Consider the following 21,221-nt stretch of genomic DNA (forward strand, 5'->3'; position numbering starts at 1 on the left):
GAGACTTATTACATTTTGAGAGTGATTTATGATTGTTTTTACCTGTTTATGTGATTACCTTATTAGAGCATAAGCCCCAAAGAGTAAACATTTGTCTTTCAGTATTTCTATTACCTGCCATAGTAGTGTTCATGAAGTACCACATAAATGTGCCTTGAAAGAATAAGTGGACATAGAAATAACATGTATAATACAAATAAATATTTATTAGTATATTGTATTTGCCTAGTACTGGCTATGTCAAAGAGAGAGTATACACTCAGGGGAAAAACAGAACTAGATAAACATTAATTTTACTATTTTTTTATTATTTATATAATAACTCACTAAAAGAATTTCCTAAGGATATCTAAAAAATTAAAATATTGATGAACCATCACCACCTCAAGGAATTTTCTCCCTTTCCAACCTGTGATCTACCCAGGAGTTTCTTTCATGCTCATGAAAACATTTTCTCCAATAACATTCTTTGATCATTACTCAAAACAGTATTTATACTCAATGGTGAATGGGTGAACTGGTTCTCTGAAAGCAAAAGGCTTTGATTTTATCATTTGTCAGTTTCTATGCTGTAAATATTTTCAACTTCAATGATACCCGTATTTAACAGCCAGTTTTCAACATTCCTGAAGACTGAGCAGTCAGTTCTTGTGGGCAGGAATGGTCCAGTGGTATACCATTCTTCACATTCACTTTTCAACAATTCAACTTGTTTGAAGAAATAATACTTGTACTCCAGATTTCCCCTTTGAAATGTTAACTGAAAAGCATGATGTTCCTTCCAAACATACCCCACCCCCTCATGCCTCTCCTGCTTCCACTTACCAAATCTAGACCCTATGGTGAATCACTTTTCTCCTCATAGCACTGTCAACCTAAGAATTCCTTTACCCTTCCACTGCCTCTCTTCTGCAAAACTACAGCCTATCCATCAGGATGCTGACAAACTTTGACAAATCCTTGCAACACATGAATTGTTGTGACAACAAATTTGTAGTGCCCAATAGCAAATGCTACCTTTACTACAAAGTCTTCTTCCATGCCTACGAAACATTCCTCTTTGTATTCCCATCAATAGCACACCAAAACTTTTACCTCCCTCTCTCACTTCAGCATCCGCAATATAGCCCTAGTTTTATAGGCGAGCTTTCCTTGTCCTTGCAGTCAACTACAAGGAAGATTAAAAAATTTGCACTCCTCTATCAAAAGCTTACTGTTCCTTGCAAGGAACCCCATACTGTTTCCTCAAATTTAAGAAAAGAGTTCATCCTGTCTTGTTCTAAAGGACAGCCTCTGCCTCTGACCTCTTGACCACTTCCTTATTTCTCCTCTGTGATATTACCTTACCACTCATTCTCTCTCATGGTAAATGTGAACCACGCTCTATCTAGCTCCTTTCCTAGCAGTCCCCAAATATGTCCAAATCTATCTCATTAAAGAATTTAAAAAACCCAACTTTGTCAGAAAGTAGAAACAAAATCTGTTTTTATAAGACAAAAATCTTCTTGTTCTTGCCCAATTTCTCATTTTTCCTTCATTTCTAATTTCCTTGGAAGAAAGAATAGTTTTATTTCTTTTCTCTCATTTACTGGATTTTCACATTATTATAAAATTAATACAAATTTGATAAAGAAAAATTTCAAATTCAAATGTAAAAATGGTTTCAAAACAATACCAACAAAATACCAGTATTAATTCTAACTGATGGATGTGTCATTGGCATTTTATACATTTCCTTTCAGTCTAATCCTGGGTATGACTTTAGTGTTGGAATTAAATCGTAGAGTTTTATAGCATTTTTTCCATTTTTTAAATTATTATATATGGGTATTGTTCATAAACTCTCCTTATATTTTGGTGAATACGTGAGTTCATCTATGTCATTCACTCAGCAACCCATGAGACCAGCTTTCAGCCTTAACTGCTTTGCCAGTGACTTACTTGCTGAATCCAATGCATTCATTTCTTTTCCCAACTTAGTTAAACTACCTAAATTGACAGTTAACAGTGGCCTCCCCTTTTCCTCAATTCATCTCCACTGTCATAATGTCACATTTTTGTCATCCCTCTCATCATTCTCTCTAGCCACTTTTCTCAGGAAGCTTTGCTTGCCCTTCCTCTGTACACTCAAGGTTCTGTCCTTTTTCTTTTGTCCTTGAGAATTTTCATCCACACCACAACTTAAGTAACATTTATATGCAAAAAGTCTAAATTTCTGAAAGAAATGGATTGCTTAAGGATTTGTTTGTTTCAACAATTATCTTAAGAAAGATTTTTCTACTAGTTTAATTTTTTTTATTGGTTGTTCAAAACATTACAAAGCTCATGATATATCATCTTTCATACATTTGACTCAATTGGGTTATGAACTCCCATTTTTACCCCAAATACAAATTGCAGAATCACATCGGTTACACACTCATGTTTTTACATAATGGCATATTAGTGACTGTTGTATTCTGCTACCTTTCCTATCCCTTACTATCCACCCTCCCCTCCCCTCCCATCTTCCCTCTCTACCTCATCTGCTGTTGTTCAATTCTCTCCCTTGTTTCCCCTCCCACTTTCCTCTCACAACCTCTTATATGTAATTTTGTGTAACATTGAGGGTCTCCTACCATTTCCATATGCTTTCCCTTCTCTCTTCCTTTCTCTCCCCCCACTCGTCTCTGTTTAATGTTAATCTTTTCCTCATGCTCTTCCTCCCTGCTCTGTTCTTAGCTGTTCTCTTTATATCAAAGTTTTTTTTTTTTTCAGAAGACTTAACATGTCTGGGTTACAGCTTTGAGAAAAGTAAAGAAAGGACCACGTGGTTGTCACTGGGCCCCAAGTCATGTATTAGATTCAGTAGTGAGGCGGAATAAAAATCTGGGTCTCCAAAGTGGAGGTGAGAATTACTATATGTAATATATTTAACTCAGCAAATAGCATTATTTTCAATAGTTAGAGACAAATAAAAATTTACATGCCAAATCACCAATTTATCAAGCTATAGTTTGATCAAAATGTCTTTTTATATCCCTATTCTATAAGAAGTTATTTGATTTACAAAATGAAGTTTGTTATAACTATGTTGTCACTGAAACCTGAAATATACTGAAATCAATCTGCTTTCTCTTCTGTGAGTCAGCATGGAGAAAAAGAACATGTTATCTAATTTCCCTCCAGGTAGCTTCTATGGCAGGTATTAATCATATCACCACATCTTTTATTCTCAGAGGTAAAAAGGCTCCGTGTTCTACATGGTTGGCTCATTCCCCACAATGCACACCAGCAGAATGTCAGAAGCAAAACAATTTCATAACACAAAATGCTTTATAGGTGAAATCCCAAGACAAGGAGTTCTGTTACCAAAGATGAGGGTTTAACAGCAAAAGTGTTCTGTGATCTGGTATTTAGTCATAATACTATTTTGATGAACTGGATGCATTTTGGTCCAGGTCCTACAAGAGTCATCTGTCTAACAAAGTTAGCTTGTGGTCTGTTTATATTAGAGGTAGGGCAGGAAGGACAAAATCCTCATACTTTATTTAATTCTTTCACTTTCAAATTTGACACACTAGGTTACCAGTTTTAAATCATTTAATTTTTATGTTAAATTTGAGAAAACTGTTAGAGAAAGAACTATTATATTTATTAAGCAGATGGAGAAATTCAGGTTTAGATGAATTGACTTGGTAAATTATAATAAAATCTCAAGTTTTATGACTCCTAGCCTGAAAAGTATTCTCTGGTATTAGTATTTCTGTTGGCTTGTTATTAAATGGCAATATTCTCTTTGATGAAAAGCACAGAACAAGAGTAAACACAGCAGCACATTTTCCTTCTGATAGGGTTTTCATCTTTCACTTTCTGTGCCTGAGTTGGTTCTATTCTGTGATACATATTCCAAAACTTGATTTCTAACAATATTATTCAATAAAAATATATTCAGTGAACCAAACTGGAAGTGCAGTGGTATATCAACTATGATATCTTGGAAATCATTTTCCCACAATGGATCTTAGTTTCCTATATGAAAACAAAATCAGGAAGTTACTGAAAATATTATGTTGTTTTCTTACATTTTGTAATTTCTTATGGTGTTTGCCCTAAATACTAATTTTAAGAATAACGTGTCTCACAGAACTACTAACCAGCACTACTGCCTACCCAGTGGCCCTTGCCAGAAACCCTGGAATCTTAAAAGGCACATTTTTTCATCCCCTTACTGGCTACAACCCAAAGACATCAGGTGCTCTTGATGCTGCTGGTTTTATGCCCTGAAAACCTCAGAATCTGTCCTTTGTTCTCAGTCTCCACCAATTCTGTCTTAGTTTAGATTCTTAGCACCTTATTGGGATTACTCTTAGCTTACATCCTATTTCCAGACTGTCAATTTCAATTTTTATTATATTCATAAAGAATGAGTTTCAGCAATGGGTGTAACCTAGACTTCTTAGTATTCCTGCATTTCTGCTTTTCATGTGTTGTTGATGCTTTTCAATACTTCAGGCAGACCATTTTAATTAGGTACAGGTGATTCTCTTGGGCTATTTATACAGCTACTATTTTCTTACTTATCATTGCCTAGCAGTACTAATAGTACCAGTAGGAAGTACAAATGGAGCTTTCCAGGCTCCAGAGAAGGCAGCCAAACTCATACTTACCAGAGAACCGTATCTAAAGATGGCAAATCCTACATTTGCTTACATGGAAAATTACCTACAGAATTCCAGTATGTTTTTTCTTACAGAATGTATGTCTTCCTCACTGGAAAAGATCATTCCAGATATGGAGATTCAATCTAATGAAGATTCCTATTGACTGTCAAATAAAGTTACTTTACTATAAGTGTTTCAAATGAACCTTGCGCTATAGTCCATTATCCTAGAGACATTTCCTAAGTTATCCTTTACACAATATATTTGAAGAATATTTTGAGTCCACAGTCCCTTTAAAATGTAACTCGAATTTTAAAGTTTAAAGATATTATACTGGACTGGAGAATCTGCTAAGTGGAAGAGTACTTGTCTATCATGTATGAGGTCCTGGGATTGAGCCCCAGCACTTGAGAAAAAAAGAAATAATACTTACACCAAAGTTGGTAGCAGCAAATCGATCTGAGGCGGAAACCTGTACATTTGTTGAAACCGTTGTGTGAGCATAGAAAGCATTTATATTAGCCAACAAGGTGCTCATGACAGCAGGAACACCAGGGCACATGTATTTAGAAGACAGACAGGAAAAGTGCCTGCAAGATGAAAAAATATAAAGTGATTTTAAAACACACTAATTCACATAACAGCATCTCTTCTATTGTCAGCAATTAAATCATTCCTCAATTGTATCTATAAAAAGAAACTCCTACCATGTCTAATTGAAGGAGAAAACAATTTCAAACTTTTGAAAATTTCTCATTCACAAATATGAAGTTGCTTAATCAGAATGTGATTTGACACAGGGTTGTGTATGATTCCTTTCAACTCTAAGAATGTTGTGTGTTTACCCCTAAAGTGCTTCCATGGAATTTAGCACTCCTGGAAAGAAATGCCAAAGAAATCTCTCTCTCTCTCTCACTTAATGCTCCCCCTTTATTTCAGCTCCTGAAATCCCATATTCCAGCTAAATTTTGCCTTGTATTTCCCTCTCATTGAAATAGCAAGAGGCCCTCCTCTTACTACACATTGATTCAATTACGTATCTGACTTGAGTCTAGTCTGTGAGCTTTTCCAGAAAGGCCTATCTTCTATAAGCAGTTCTGTTTTCTGAGCACTTTTTTTTTTTTTTTTTTTTAACAGATGGAAGATAGTTAGACAAATAGATGAATAGTGAGAACACAATGAATTATGCCAGCTTTCTGCTTAAAAACCATTTATTTAAAATCCTGAATAATAGTACCATTTATAATCATCAAAAGCATCAAATGTTCAATTCTGTTACTTCTCTCAAGGAAATCTGTTTCATTTGAACTATAACAAAAGATTTGGAAATTGAAAGCAGAGCTTATGATAAAAGTAGAAAAGTAGATCAAATATTCATGGAGAAAAGAAAATTTCAGTATATAATCTGATCCTATTTTGCTCTCATATCTTAGTAATTTATCCTCCACCTAGCCATCTCTCATTTTAACTATTGAAAAGCAACACCAAATATAAATACACAAGTAAGTGGATAGTACTCCTAAAAACTATGTTTCATAGAACTCAGCCAGGTTATCTTGCCACTCAGTTTTTTTTCTGATACTAGCTAATGAAAATTAAAACATTAAACATGGATCTTTGAGAGGCAGAAATAATATTTATACCACAAAAATACATGACATGTAATTTAACCTTGAATTGAGATCATTAATGATTGCTTACCTTCTTAATATAAATGATATAGAATCCAATTTCATTATATACTGAACTTTTTATAATAAATATTTAAGATTATCACAATAATATAAAATTATTTTTGAGAAGAAAATCTAAAAATCTAGGCCTATGCCATCGTATTTCATATTTTTTCAATAAATCATGTTATTAAAATTGTTAGACTTAAATCATTGTTGTGTAATATGCAATGCTTAAATACAATTGTATAGAAGATTGTGAAAGGAAAAATGCCAAAGGAAGAGAAATACAGAGAAAAAAGGGATATAACAACATCAAAGGTAATTGTCAAATACACAAAGGGTGGCATTAATTACCCAGAACCTTCAGGGTTTCCTCATGTTGGTTAAGACAAATTTTCTGTAAGTGTTAATAGGTCACTTTTGTAAGCTGACAGATAAAATTGTATGTATTATCATGCACAACATGGTATTTTAAAGCATAAATAAATTCATGATGAAAGTACCCTAAGAAAGTATGATTTTGGTGTTCCAGAGCAATGTTTTACAACTAAAACGGGAGGTTTAACAAATAATTTATAGGTTACATATGAAAATTTGTGGATGATAGACTGCCCGGTAAATATATGCAATGTTACTTAGTTGAACACAATCTCTGCTATGCACTTATCATTACTGTTAATGTATACTATCCATAGAAAATAAATTGAGAAAACAATGAAGCCAAACTTTGGTTTACAAGTTAAAGTTTTCTTATAAAAAAAACTTTGATTTAGAAGCAGTTATAATTTTTTTCTTATTAAAATTGATTAAAATTAGAATTTTTTTCTAGAGGTTTGCAACAATTTTAGTGTTTACCTTAGTCTTCACAGAGGGTATTAGTATTAGAGAATGAATCGTGAAATTGTCTCTGAAATTAGTATATAGAAAGATTGAGAGGAGTAGGTATTGGAAGCAGAAAAACAATTTAGGAAGTAAAGTGAAAATTGACACTCCTGCTCTGCTCCCAACATGGATAAACTCTTCTCATAAAGAAGGGTGGGGGGAGCAAAACATTTATAGCTCCAGATGATCCAAATGTCATAGAACTATGCTGTTTACTTCTGATCTCCAAAAACCTTGAATAGACTTTCCTTATAAAATAGTTTTAAACTTCATTTTAATCATGTTATAAATGAAGATCTATTATGATCTCAAAATGTGAAAAGCAGGTGGGAAAGTTGCTGTTTTCAAAGGAATAGCATGAAAACACCATGCTAAATAAATGACCACAGGAATCACAGTTTTTTTTTTTTTCTTTAAATACTTGGTTGGTTTTTCTTGTTGCTGTTGTTATTTTTAATATTATTGTCATTATAACTTTTATTGTTGTTTCTGAAGTCTGACAGTCTTTCCTGTATTTGTTGTAGTTAAACATATTCTTTCCTTTCCTAACTTGCTTCCCCCAAGATCTTAAAGCTAGTAGAGTGCTCAAGGAGTAAAGCTGAGGCAATAACAAGTTAAGAACCATTTCTTCTAACCACTAAGTAAACCTTCTTAAATTTATACTCCTCCTTGTCTTCTATATTTTTTTAATTTAAATTTACTTAAATAAGTTTTAAGATTTTGCATATTGGTAGTATGCCATGTGATATTTAGATACACATATACAGTGTATAATGTATAAGTCAGCTTAAACATATCATAGTCCACAAACACGTATTATTTCTTTATGGTAAAAATATTAAAAATCCTTTAGCTTTCTGAAATAAACAGTACATTATTATTTTAGCCATCCTACTGCACAACAGCACACAGAAACTTTCTATTCCCACGTAACAGCACCTACAGATCAACCTCTCCCCATCCCTCCTTCCTCACTCTGCCCAGCCTCTAGTAACCACCATTCTTTCAATGTTTATGAAGTCAACATGTTTATTTACTATATTCATAGGAGATTATGTGGCACTTGCCTTTCTGTGGCTGGTTTATTTCCATACATGTTGTCACAAATGACAGGTTTTCACCAATTTTTAAACAACTGAGCAGTAAGTAATCCAATGGGGTACAAGTACATTTCCTTGACTCACTCTTCCACTGTTGTACACAGCTTGTTTCCCATTTTTTTGGCTATCATGACTAGTACTCCAACCAACTCCAACAAAAGGGAGTGTGGATATCCCTTGAGCAGACATTTCATTTCTTTTGGTTACATATATGTAGTAGTGGGATTGCTGGATCATATGTGACAATATTTTTAATTTTTTTTGAGGAACCTCTACACTATTTTTCATAGTGGCTATGCTAATTTGCATTACTTCTTTACTTTCAATCAACAAATTAAAATTATATATATATATATGTATATTTATGGTGATATATATGTATATATATTCACACATTATAGAATGATTGATTCAAGATATGTTCACTGCTTTACACATGTATCATTTCTATGTGATGAGAATACTTAAAATTACTCTTTTAGCTATTTTCAAGAACACAATACATTGTTATTTACTATAGTTGTACCATAGATCTCTTGAATACATTCCTGTGATCTAACTGAAATTTTGTATCCTCTGGTCAACTTCTTCATAACCCTCCCATTCCCAGTAGCCCCTTATAACCACAATTGTATTCTCCACTTTCATGAGTTTGACTTTTTGAGAGTTCACAAATGAATGAGATCATGCAGTATTTGTCTTACTCTGTCTGGCTTCTTTCATTTAACACAGTCTGTTCCAGGGTCAACTGTATTGTCATTAATGACAGGATTTTTTCTTTTTTAAAGGGTTAGTAATATTATATTTTAAATATATACCATATTTTCTTCATCTGTTGATGGGCACAGGTTGACTCTTTATCTTGATCATTTTGAATAATGCAGTAATTAACATGGGAACACAGACATCTTTTCAGCAAACTCATTTCATCTCCTTTGAATCAACTCCCTCTCTTTTCAAGGTTGCATATTATGAATGTACCTGCTTCTTCTGAAATAGTTTGGCCATGCTTTATTGTTCTTTTATCCAGTGCATATTTAGTACAGATATTTCCTGTACCCAGGAATTGAATAATTTTTTTCTTAATGAAAACAAAGCAATATGAGCCAGAGGTATTTATCTAGAATTAAATAGTACAGGACATACGCTTGGTTACCTTGAATATGACAGAATATTACCGCATCCAATTACTTTGTGAATATTTGGCCAAAGTACATAGCAGGTAATGCTATAACAATGATGACTACTTGAAGGTTAATAGTATTCCACTTAACATCAGTATGCTGAGAGCAGTACTTTAAATTTTCCAGAGCATTAGGCATGTATTTGTCTTAGAGAACTGACAGAAATATTTTACTTTCTGATTAAAATATAATTGAGGTGTTTTCAGGGATATGATGGGTGGTGGCAACCTGCACAGGTCATCCATATAAACCTCCCATGGAAACTTCCAAGAAAAGCAAATATGATGTAAAATCACTACACCTTTGGAAATAAAGGCTACCAATCAAAAGATTTCTTGGTACATGCAAGGGCTTTTCCATAATTTTAGAGCAGCTGGCTAGACTGAGAAATACCCAGTGGCTAACTAGTGTATAAAATTCTAAAACATTTACCAGAAAAGAGAAATGGGAGGATATTTCTAGGAACCATTCACTGTAGGCCTCTACATTGGAGGTATGTGGCCAAGACTGATGCCCAGCAAGGCTGTAAATCAATTACTATTCCATAGTAATGGCCCCCAGAGGTAGTAAAGCTATTTTTCATTTCCCACATCTTCTCATTCTGTATCCATTAGAGAGTATACGATTCCCAAAGTTGCAATGCAGCTTATGCAATGGGGGAATGGGCAATGGAATATGGAACTAGTTAGCGGAAAGGACTGGAAGAACACTGGGAACAGTGTACCCTGTGGATTATATTATTACTGTTTATGTTCTACAAGAAAAAAACTCAAGGTTGTTTACATTCTTCCCTCTACTTTAAGTCCTCTAAGTATGAGATAACCTACTCAAAAGGAACAGGTGAATGAATATCTTTCCCCAGTCTAAAAGAGAGCTTCATTTGAATAAGGATACAGCAAAGAGTGGAAAATGTTTAGGGGTTTGTCTTTTCATTTTAAGGTTGAAGGTAGATGCTGACAACCTTTGGATGGTCAGCAAATATGGACTCAAAGGTACCCTGCAAGTTGTCAAAATAAGCAAATATAAGCATTTTTGTGTTATTAGCTCAAAACACATACACATGCATGTGCACAGCACATACAATATAGCAAAAACAATACCTAACAGGAAATACTACTAACTTAAATGGTCATGTTGTTATTGCTGGATGGATATATAAATTTTTGTAGTATAGAGTGCAAGTAACAGAAACAGTATGGTACTGGCATCAAAACAGACATGAGAATCAGTAGAACAGAATAGAAGACAGAGACAAATCCACATAGATATATCATCTGATACTCAACAAAGATGACAAAATCACACTTTGTTGAACACAGCCTGGGAAAACTGACTTCATATATAGAAAAAGGAAACTAGATCCCTGCCTTTTACCCTGCATAAAAGCAAACTCAAAGTGGATCAAAGACTTAGTAATTAAACCAAAAACTTTGCAACTGCTAGAAGAAAACAGGCTCACCATGTGTGGTGGTGCATGCATGTATTCCCAGTAGCTTGGAGGCTGAGGCAGGAGGATTGTGAGCTCAAAGCCAGCCTCAGCAAAAGTGAGGTGCTAAGCAACTCAGAGACAACTTGTCTTTAAATAAAATACAAAATAGGGCTGGTAATGTGTGGCTCAGTGGTTAAGTCCCCCTGAGTTCAATCCTTGGCACCCCCCTCCCAAAAAAGGAAACAGTCTCAACACTTCTACATATTGGCCTAGGCACCAACTTCCTAACAAGAATTTTAAAGCATAAAACATAAAAGCAAGATCAATAAGTGGGACAGCATCAAATTTTAAAAAATCTCTTGCACAGAAAATGAAATAATTAAAAGCATGAAGAAAGTGCTACAGAATGGGAAAAGATCTTTGCTACCAAAAGCATCTGTTTAATAAGTGGGAAAATGAACCAACAGATACTTCTCAAAAGAAGAAACATAAATGGCCAACAAATGTATGAAAAAAATATTCATCATCTCCAGAAATCAGGGAAATGCAAATCAAAACTACATTTAGATCTCATCACACTTTAATCAGAATGGCAATTATCAAGAATACAAATAATAATAAGAGTTGGTGAGGATGTGGGGATAAAGGTGGAACTGAAAATTAGTTCAACCACTCTGGAAAATGGATATTCCTCAAAAAATTGGGAATGGAACCAACTCCTAGCTATTCCACTCCTCTACATTTATCCAAAACCAAAGTCAGCATATTATAGTGAAATAGCCACATCTGTGTTTATGTGAGGGCAATTCACAATAGCCAAGTGATGGAGATAGCTCAGGTGCCCAACAGCAGATGAATGGATAAACAAAATATGGTATACAACAAAATGGAGATTTATTCAGCCATTAAAAAGAATGAAATTATGGCATTTTCCAGTAAATGAATGGAAATGGAGGACATCATGCTTGGAAACCAGACTTGGAAAGCCAAGGATTGAATGTCATCTCTCATATTTGGAAGCAAGACCAAAATAAGAAAATGGTGCAGGGGAGGAAGTCCATGAAAATAGAAAGGATATCAGTGGAGAAGAGGAAAGGGACTGAAAGAGAGGGAAGAGGGACAGGAAAGAGAATGTAATGAAATTAACCAAATTATGGTGAATTTCACCTTTATATGTATATATATAGAGAGAGCATTAATTTTAAAAACTGTAAATAAATAGAAGGAAGATCAGTAGAGAAATGGGAGTGGGGGAGGTAGGCAGGGGAGGAATGGGGAAGCACTGGCAACTGAAGTGGAACAAACTGTATTCCATGCTTGAGTGATTCTGTCAAAAGGAATTCCAACATTGTGTATAGCTATAATGTGCTACTAAAATATTAAAAATGTGCACTATGCTATTAGCATGTTTTATTATCCTAATCAGAAAATACAAAATAAGTATTTTAAGTTTTGCTAAATCAACTTTTGACCTATTACTGATTTTGCCTGTTGTTTATTATTGTTGCTAAAACCTTCTGTAAACTTAGGTACTAATGAATCAAAGATAATTCAACTTTATTAAATTCTTGTTTGAGTAACTGAAGTAAAAATTCCTTTACATGTATGTTAGTTAAGATTTCTGTTGCTCTGACAAAATACCTGAGAAAAACAACCTATAGGAGCAAAGGTTTATTTTGGCTCACCATTTCAGAGGTTTCAGTCCATGACTGCTTGACCCTGTTGCTTTGGTTCTGCGGTAAGGCAGAATATCATGGTAGAAGCATTTGGCAAAGCAAAAGCTCCTCACCTCTTGGCAGCCAGGAAACAAAGACAGAGAGAGGAGTGGACAGACTCCAATATATCCTTCAAGGGCTTTTTATCAGTTACCTATTTCCTTCCATTAGGCTCACTTACTATAAAGTTCCACCACCTTATGATAGCACCACAGGGTTGCCGCTAAGCAAGACTTCCACACGTGGCCTTTGGGACCATTTAAGATGCCAAACTATAACAATATATTTTCCATTTTTAATGAAAACTATATAACCTTTAAAGTGTATAATGCAGAATTATATAGCCTGTAGAGATACTTTAAAGTATAATTTAAAAAGAGTTTTTTGGAAAAAGGCAAACAAATCATCCATAAAATGATTCATTTTTTTCATAGATCTTAGTAATTTTGAGTTAATATATCCTCCAAATATTATAAAATTTTTGAAAAGTAAATGCCAGTTTAATTTTGAAAATGAAAACATGTCAAGAATATATTTTAAAGATACTAACAGGATGATCTTTGTATGTAAATTCCTAAGACAAAATATAGGTATGAGAATGGTGAAGATGTGCCAGGGGCAGTGGCACACACCTATTGTCTCAAAAACTAAGGAGGCTGAGGCAGGAAAATAGCAAGTTCAAGAACCCCTTAACAACTTAGTGAGACCTGTCTCAAAATGTAAAAATAAGGGTTTGGGACATAGCTCATCTGTAGAGCAACCCTAAGTTCTATCCCAGAACCAATAAACAGAGGAAGAGATGGAGGGAGGGAGGATGGGAAGGAAAGAGAGAGAGGGAGAAAGAGAGAGAGAGAGAGAGAGAGAGAGAGAGAGAGAGAGAGAGAGAGAGAGAGAGAGAGAGAGAGAGAGAGAGAGAGAGAGAGAGAGAGAGAGAGAGAGAGAGAGAGAGAGAGAGAGAGAATATGAATGGTAAAGACATGAAAATCAAGGCCAAAAAGAAAACTCAATATTTCACTTACTGCTAACTTTCTTCCCATTAAATTTTTACATTGATTTCAATATTGATTTAACAATATCATTCTATTTTTCCTTGGTGCTGATTAAACAGCAAAACCTTTGTTATTTTGTAAAAGAAAAAAAAACTAAATAGATCAAATCCTCCAAAATTTGGTTCAAACTATGTTGAGCATATTCAGTATACCTAAAGATCACAAACATGATACTTAAGAGGTAGCTGCTATCTCTTGGAATTCCATACAAAAATGTTCTTGGAAATAACAAGCAATTTGAGATTTAAAATCCTTATAAACTCTCCCATGTTATCAATTTCTGAGTATAGATAACATGTTGGATGTGTCCAGCTATATGTATCATTTCTTACTATCACTAACAATTGTGTTGTAATCTGGGGTTTGAAAGGATAATAAAAAAGCACTGGACAAGGGGAATCAGCCCGAGGCAATCCTTGCTTTTTATAGAGCTCTCAGTTAAGGGATTTCTACACAGTATGCAATTTGGCAAAATCTTTACTTCTGAGTTTATATGTGTACTCTCCTTATGTGCAGTGATAGCCAAGGCAAACTTCTTCCTTCTAATCATTAAAAATAATTTGCTTTTAAAGGCTACAGTTCCAATATTTAAAATATTTTAAAGGCGGGAACTGGATTAAAGGTACAATCAGCAATTTAAAACTACTAAGTAGATCTCTGATGCAAACCATCCCTTTGAAAAGTACCCGTTCAAAAAATCTAGGTCAAAAAGTTACTACAGCAATCACTGGAAATGTTTAACATTCTCCCCTCAAGAAAAGATTAAAAACAGTGGATTAATAATGCTAAGAGCACTTGACTTTACTTTTGCAAGTATATGGGGTTAGTGTCAAAACAATTTAACAAATGGAATTTCAGTTTCATTGGAAAAGCTAGAATAACAAAGCCCCACAAATAATGCTTAAATTGTGAACAATGAAGCATGGTAGTGGCATAAAAACAAACACAACAATGGAACAGAACAGAAACTTCACAGATAAATCTGCACATTTATAGCTAACTGATTTCCCACAAAAGTGTCAAAAACACACAATTGCAAAAAGATAGTCTTTTCAATAAATGTGCAGGGAAAACTGGAAATCCACATGAAAAACAATAAACTTAGACCCTTGTCTCACACTACATCCAAAATCAAATGGTTTGATTAAGACCCTAAACTATAAACCTACTGAAAGAAAATGCAAAGGAAAGCTCTGTGACATTGGTCTGGCCAGTGATTTATTTTGTTTTGCTTTTGGAAATGAACCCAAAAGAACAGGCAACAAAAGCAAGACACACAAATGACATACAGACATTTGGTATTGAATAAATGCTTAATATCACTAATCTGCCAAGAAAATGCAAATTAAAACCACTATGAGATATCATCTCATACATGTTAGAATGGTTATTATTGAAAAGACAAACATGACAAGTGTAGAGGATACAGAGAAAAGGCAACCTTTGCAGGCTGTTGTGTAAATTATTGTGGCCATTATGGAAAATAGTATGGGAGTTCTTCAAAAATAGAATTAACATAGGATCCGCCAATCCCAGTATTAAATATATACATAGAGACATCCACCCTCCCATGTTTGTTGAAGAGCTATTCACAATAGCCAAGATATTAAATTAACCTATGCATTCATAAAAAGATCAAAAATTAAAAGTTCACACTAGTATGGCAGTGTGTAAAAAAGTGGATGTGTAACCGATGTGATTCTGCAATCTGTATACGGGGTAAAAATGGGAGTTCATAATCCATTTGAATCAAATGTATGAAATATGATATGTCAAGAGCTTTGTAATGTTTTGAACAACTAATAATAAAAAAATAAAAGTTTTTATTAATAAATGGAATGGTACTCAGCCAAAAAATAGAATCCCCCATAATTTGTGACAACATATTAAACCTGGAGGGCATGATGTTAAGTGAAATAAGGCAGACATAAAAAGATAAATGCCACATTATCTCACTTATGTTCTAAGGAAGTTGATCATGAATCACTAAGAGAAGAATGGAAGGGTGGCTGGTATCCAGAATGGTTGGTGAGGGGTCGGGTGTCGGGGAGATGTTGGTTAAAGGAGATAAAATTTTAGTTAGAAGGAAAAATTTCAAGAAATCTATTGCACAATATGAAGACTATGCACAAATTATTCTTAAAAGATGTCAAATGTTTTTACTACAAAAATGAGAATTATTTGAGGTAATATATGTATTAAGTAGCTAAATTTAGTTGTTCCTCAATGAATATACTTCAAAACATCTTGTTGTACACTACAAATACACACAATTTTATTTGTTAATTAAAAATATAATAAAAATAAAAATTGAAATTGCTGGGGTATTTTCAGCTGAAGCAACCACTAAAATGTTTATTGACCATTAAATCTCAAAACCAAATATTGGTAAATATTGGGAATTCATATGCATATCAAGCTATATATTTGGATTCACCTCAGTTGCTATTGTTTGATAGGCATCATGGTAGGAAAAAAAATAATCATCTAACTTACATGCATGGTTGTAGAAACTTGTTCATAATCATACTGACTGGCAGTTTTAAGGGATAGACATGCTTTTGTTTCAAAGATTTAAAAAATCAATTATTTTTAATGAATAGAAGAGCAAAATGATTGAAAAAAAGCAACGAGAAGATAATTATTCTTAGATCTATGGAAGAGATTTCAGTGAAAAAAAAAAGATGAAAGGGAAGAGTACCTGCATTCCTGATGTTAAAAATACTCTAAAGAAAATTGCTCCCCCAAATTCAGATCACTGTGTATTTCAGTAACAAATAAAAGAGGGACTTGTCATTAAAGAGGAACTTGGAGATTTAAGGATCGCTTTCCTTAGGCCCAAGCATAACAGCTTCTCATAGATGTTATGGATTGTTGGAGCTCAATTATGGAGACTGACTGCAGAGAGCAGGGGTGTGGAACATGAAGAGACCAGAAAGCATCTGTTTTTTAGTGAGACCTCAGGTTGCCCTTCCAATTTCTCTCACACCTCTCCTCCTCTGTGTCTGGCTGGGGTCTAGCCATTTCTATGCTTATAAAATAATCCCCAAATATATATTACACTGTCTTATTAATATTCAATTTTTTCTTCCTCTTCCCTCTAAATTAGGAACCGATTGGAAGCAAGAACTGTCCTTTATTGCTATATTCTGAATTTTTGTGTCCCCACAAAATTACCAAATTGAAAGTTTACCCTGAAGTTGATAGTAATGGGGGAGGGCCTATGGGAAGCGAATAGGTTCTGAAGGTAGAATTCTCAGGATTGAGATTTGAGAGCCCTTTATAAAAGAGGCCCCATAGATTTCTCACCATGTCAGCTATATGAGGGCACAGTAAAAAGATAGCTGTCTATGAACCAGGAAAAGGTCCCTCACAGCTACTAAATCTATAGGCACTTTGATTTTGGGTTCCCTTGCTTCTGTAACAAGAGAAAAATTTTTGTAGCTGATAAACCATCCAGCTCATTGTATTTGGTTATAGCAGCATTTATAGACTTAAGACTCCCTGTGTAAGCCCTCATATTTATACAGTAGAAATACCTACTTAATAAATACATTTCACCATCTAGAATGTGGGCTCCATGGTGTCTAAACTTTGACTTTCAGTTCACTGCTATATCTTCCATTCCTAGAAATGCTTGTACATGGCAGATCCTAAATAAATATTTCTTAAATTAAAAAATAATACAATTAAACAGGACTCTCCTATGAAAGCAGACTTGTGGTTCAAGTAGCTGAACTATACTGGGTTCAAAATAAACAGTATCCCAACATTTTTAGTTCAAAGACAAACTTGATTAAGGTGGCCAGTGCCAAAGTGGTTTATTTGTTAAGCACACCGAAGTGAAAAACATTAACTTACTGCTTTTCTCTCATTTGGTATGTTAAAGGCAAGACCACTGTCTAACAGAATCTTGCATTTTGTAAGACAGTTTGAGCTTCAATTCATAAAACTATAATGACTAATTAAACACTCAATTAAAATGTATTTGTTGGATAAAAGTCACCTCTGGAAGACAAGTTAATCCTTAATGCCTGCCATAAAATTTCCTGTATGTGTTCGGAGGTAAACAGTTGGTCTATTACAATGTTATTAGTAAAATATGTGCTAGCATGAATAGATGAAAATTATCATCAATTCCCTAAATGCTCATGATGGAGACAATTTCTATGTCTAATCCCATGTCACAAAATATATGAAATATCATGCTCTTTGCAAAAAGGAAACAGACTCTCATTCTTACTATCATAAATTAGCAAGTTTTTATTTTAAATGGTTGATGTCATTCTCCATGTGGGTATAAACTGATCTTGATCAATCATTTGTATAACAGGAAACTATAATCCCTACCTTTCTCATGGATGCTCCAGAGGAAAGAATACACTTTATGGAACAAATAGAACTAATAAATTGTGCCCCCAGAAAATAGTCTGTGGTGGAAGGGAAATGCATTTATAGTAAGCAGGGGCATCCTGCAGCACTGGGATGTTGAGTCTTAATGTTTGGGTTATTTACCAGCAAAACAGATTCAGCTTCCTTTCTGTGATAAGAAATACACAAGAGAAAACTGTAATAATGCACTGTCAGACACTCTATCTTAATACACACTTCCCTCTGTTCATTTCTTCTCTAAGTTCATCTTCAAAGAAACGGGAATTATGCTTTAAAAAATCAATCTCTAATAATAAAAAAATTATGAAGGTACCTGGGGATTTGACTAAGCATATGAGGTATTTAAATATGAAAAGAAACTGCAATTTGAGGTTTTTTTTTTTTGTCTCAATGTTGTATCTAGAAAAATCCACAAGAACTAAGCATGTCTGTCCTTTCCCAGACTTGTGAGTGTCCATACTAAACAGAAAGGGCATGCTTTCTTCCTTGAAGCAGAGTCCCCCCATTTCATGTTTTTCAAAATTAAGAGGAAGTAATTCTGAGATAAGCTTGAAATACTTAGTTCTACATTTTTGTTGTTGGTTGATTTTTTGGTTTTTGTTTTTGGTTCCCTGAAGCAAGGTTTCAAAACAACAGAAAAATACTGAGTTTCAGGGCAACAAATTCAAAGTTAAGAGAGCTTTATTAATAAACTTCCCTTTTCCAGTTCTGTTATTGTTGGCTAAAAACAGGTTAGGAATCAAGTTACAGTTCAGTTACAGAAGTATCACTTTTCAAGTCTGGTTAAACCGTCTGTAAAAGATGTGTTTCAACATCTACCCCAAAACTGCTAGTATTTGAACTTCTTCAGATTATTAGAAATGATCAATGTGATATGTTCCAAAACATTGAAATACAACATAAATGATAAAATAGGTACTGATATCAGCTTAATTAAACCTTTCATATCTACTTTATTTGCTCTGGGCAACTGAAGATATCTGACATCCAAAGACACAGAAGGAGAAGTTGAGATAAATATAATTCTAATAAACAATTTCTGATTCATTCAATTACCAATATGTATTGAGTTTATATCTTGCACCCAAAACTTCTTAACAGCAGAAATGAAAGTTACAACTCTTCAAGATTTCAATTGTGAATCCTTGAATAGAATTTAAATGTACCTCTTAAACATAGAGATAAAATCATATTAACATATGTATATAAAATGGGTGCACGTACATTTTTCTATAAAAGCACCAATTTCTGACAACTAGTGATTATCAATAAACAAAAAATGAAGATATTGCATGTTTGTTGGTAGAAATTTTAATAAAAGTGTTATCAGATTATCAAATAACAGAAAATCTTTTTCTTCTGGCAAGGTAATGGCAAACTTTAGTACTATCAAAAGAAAAATTGTTCTGGACAAAGTTCATTGGGCAAGGGGAATTTTTTAAAGGACTAGGGCAATAGGCAGCATCTTTTTCAAAAAATTAGCAACTCAAAGGAGGAGAGAAAGGATTCATAATTACAAGTTTTCTAAAATAAATGCTCTAAGGAAAAGGGGTCAGGGACTCCTATGGTTAAGGCCATCTGGAATCTGCAAGGGCCAGGATAAGGAGGAGGTCAGGAGCCCTAGAGGCAAAAGAAGCCTATCTAAAGCTTTGTCAAGCTTGGGGAAACATTATGGATGTCTTGATCAGCATTCAATGCTAAAATATGTAATAAATAAAATATCAACATAAAATAAAATGTATAACAACAAGTAGGTAAATTTACCATATTATGGTATCATTGAAGTGTATTTGTCAATATATCATTAAAAAAATACATTCTTTTTCCTTTTTTTCTCTGCCTTGCTTTCACTGCTTATGTTATGAAGTCAGGCAGAGGCCTGACTCTGGGGATTGAACAAATTGGGTCTAGCAACTCACCTCAAAAAAGAAACAAAAAAGGTAATGGTGAAAATCATGAAAGGAACTTTAATCAGTGCAGCTACACTGGAAGACAAGGGGACCCATGTCCTTAACCCTGTCTTGGAGGCACTGACAATGCCTTTCAAGTCTTATAGAAAGGAGACAGAAGGTAAGGATTGGGGGTTGCATAACTAGAGGATTTTCATGGCAACAAAACAGGTGATCTTGATCAGTGTGGTCTCTCCATTACCATCTCAACACTGGTCAGGTGAGGCTTTATCCCAGATTACAAAAATTGCTGTTGCCTAGGCTTGGGGAGGGGTGGAAGTGTCCGTTCAGGATATTTATCTGACAAGTCCCTTGTTCTTGGAATCCAAGGGGGTTCAGAGCAAAGGAGATAGATGCAAATGGAGGTAGAGAGGCCAAATCTTTAATTCTGATTTTAGCTACCCACTGGATATTTATTTTCAGGAAAAAGTGAAGAGTCTAAGCCCTTGTTATACATAGACCATTGAGTGGCAATCCAAGGTCATTAGGTCAAATCCTGACACACACACACACACACTCTCTCTCTCTCTCTCTCTCTCTCTCTCTCTCTCTCTCTCTCTCTCACACACACACACACACACACACACACACATATATGTACACATACACATCTCTATCTCTCTCTCTCTATATATATATATATTTTTTTTTTTAAGAAAAAGTTTCATCAGAACACAGCCATGCCTATTTGTTTGCTTATATTTAAGTTGTTTTGGAGTAGACTTCAGAGTGGAACAATTGTGATAGAGACAATAGGCAGTAGAGTCCACAAAGTATTTACTATCTGGTCACAGAAAAATGTTTATTTTCATAGAAAAAAATATTTATTGCCAATCTGTTTTAGATTATTACATAGTATGATCAGGGGCTTTGTCAAACCTGAGTTGACTAAATTCACCTGCAGGTGACTTAAAATCAAATAAGTATACTGAATATTTTTTATTCTTATTATTTGGTCAGATTCAGAGGTAAGAAAAAAATGAATGAGGTCTGATTCCCTTTTCAACTATCATGTATTTACAATTTTTCTATAGTAACATGACTGTGCTTCTAGGAATATAAAAAAACAATAGAAATTAAGGAATCTGACATTAGCACACAGAAATATTTTGTGATAAATTCAGCATGATATTTTCTTTTATTGGGATTCTTTCCAGATGCAGGTTGCTTTGATTGTTTTAACCTCAATTTCCTTGGACAGA

General features: G+C 34.2%; 1 protein-coding gene across 1 annotated transcript in view; it reads right to left on the reverse strand.

Moving 5' to 3' along the window:
- Unc13c (unc-13 homolog C) overlaps positions 1-21,221 on the reverse strand; it is a 576,758-nt gene that overhangs the window by 276,025 nt on the left and 279,512 nt on the right. The window contains exon 13 of the mRNA XM_078049590.1: positions 5,077-5,233. Coding sequence (XP_077905716.1) covers positions 5,077-5,233 — 157 coding nt within the window. The remainder of the gene's footprint in view (positions 1-5,076; positions 5,234-21,221) is intronic.

This window comes from Ictidomys tridecemlineatus, chromosome 5, assembly GCF_052094955.1.
Source record: "Ictidomys tridecemlineatus isolate mIctTri1 chromosome 5, mIctTri1.hap1, whole genome shotgun sequence".
In the NCBI taxonomy this organism is placed as follows: domain Eukaryota; kingdom Metazoa; phylum Chordata; class Mammalia; order Rodentia; family Sciuridae; genus Ictidomys; species Ictidomys tridecemlineatus.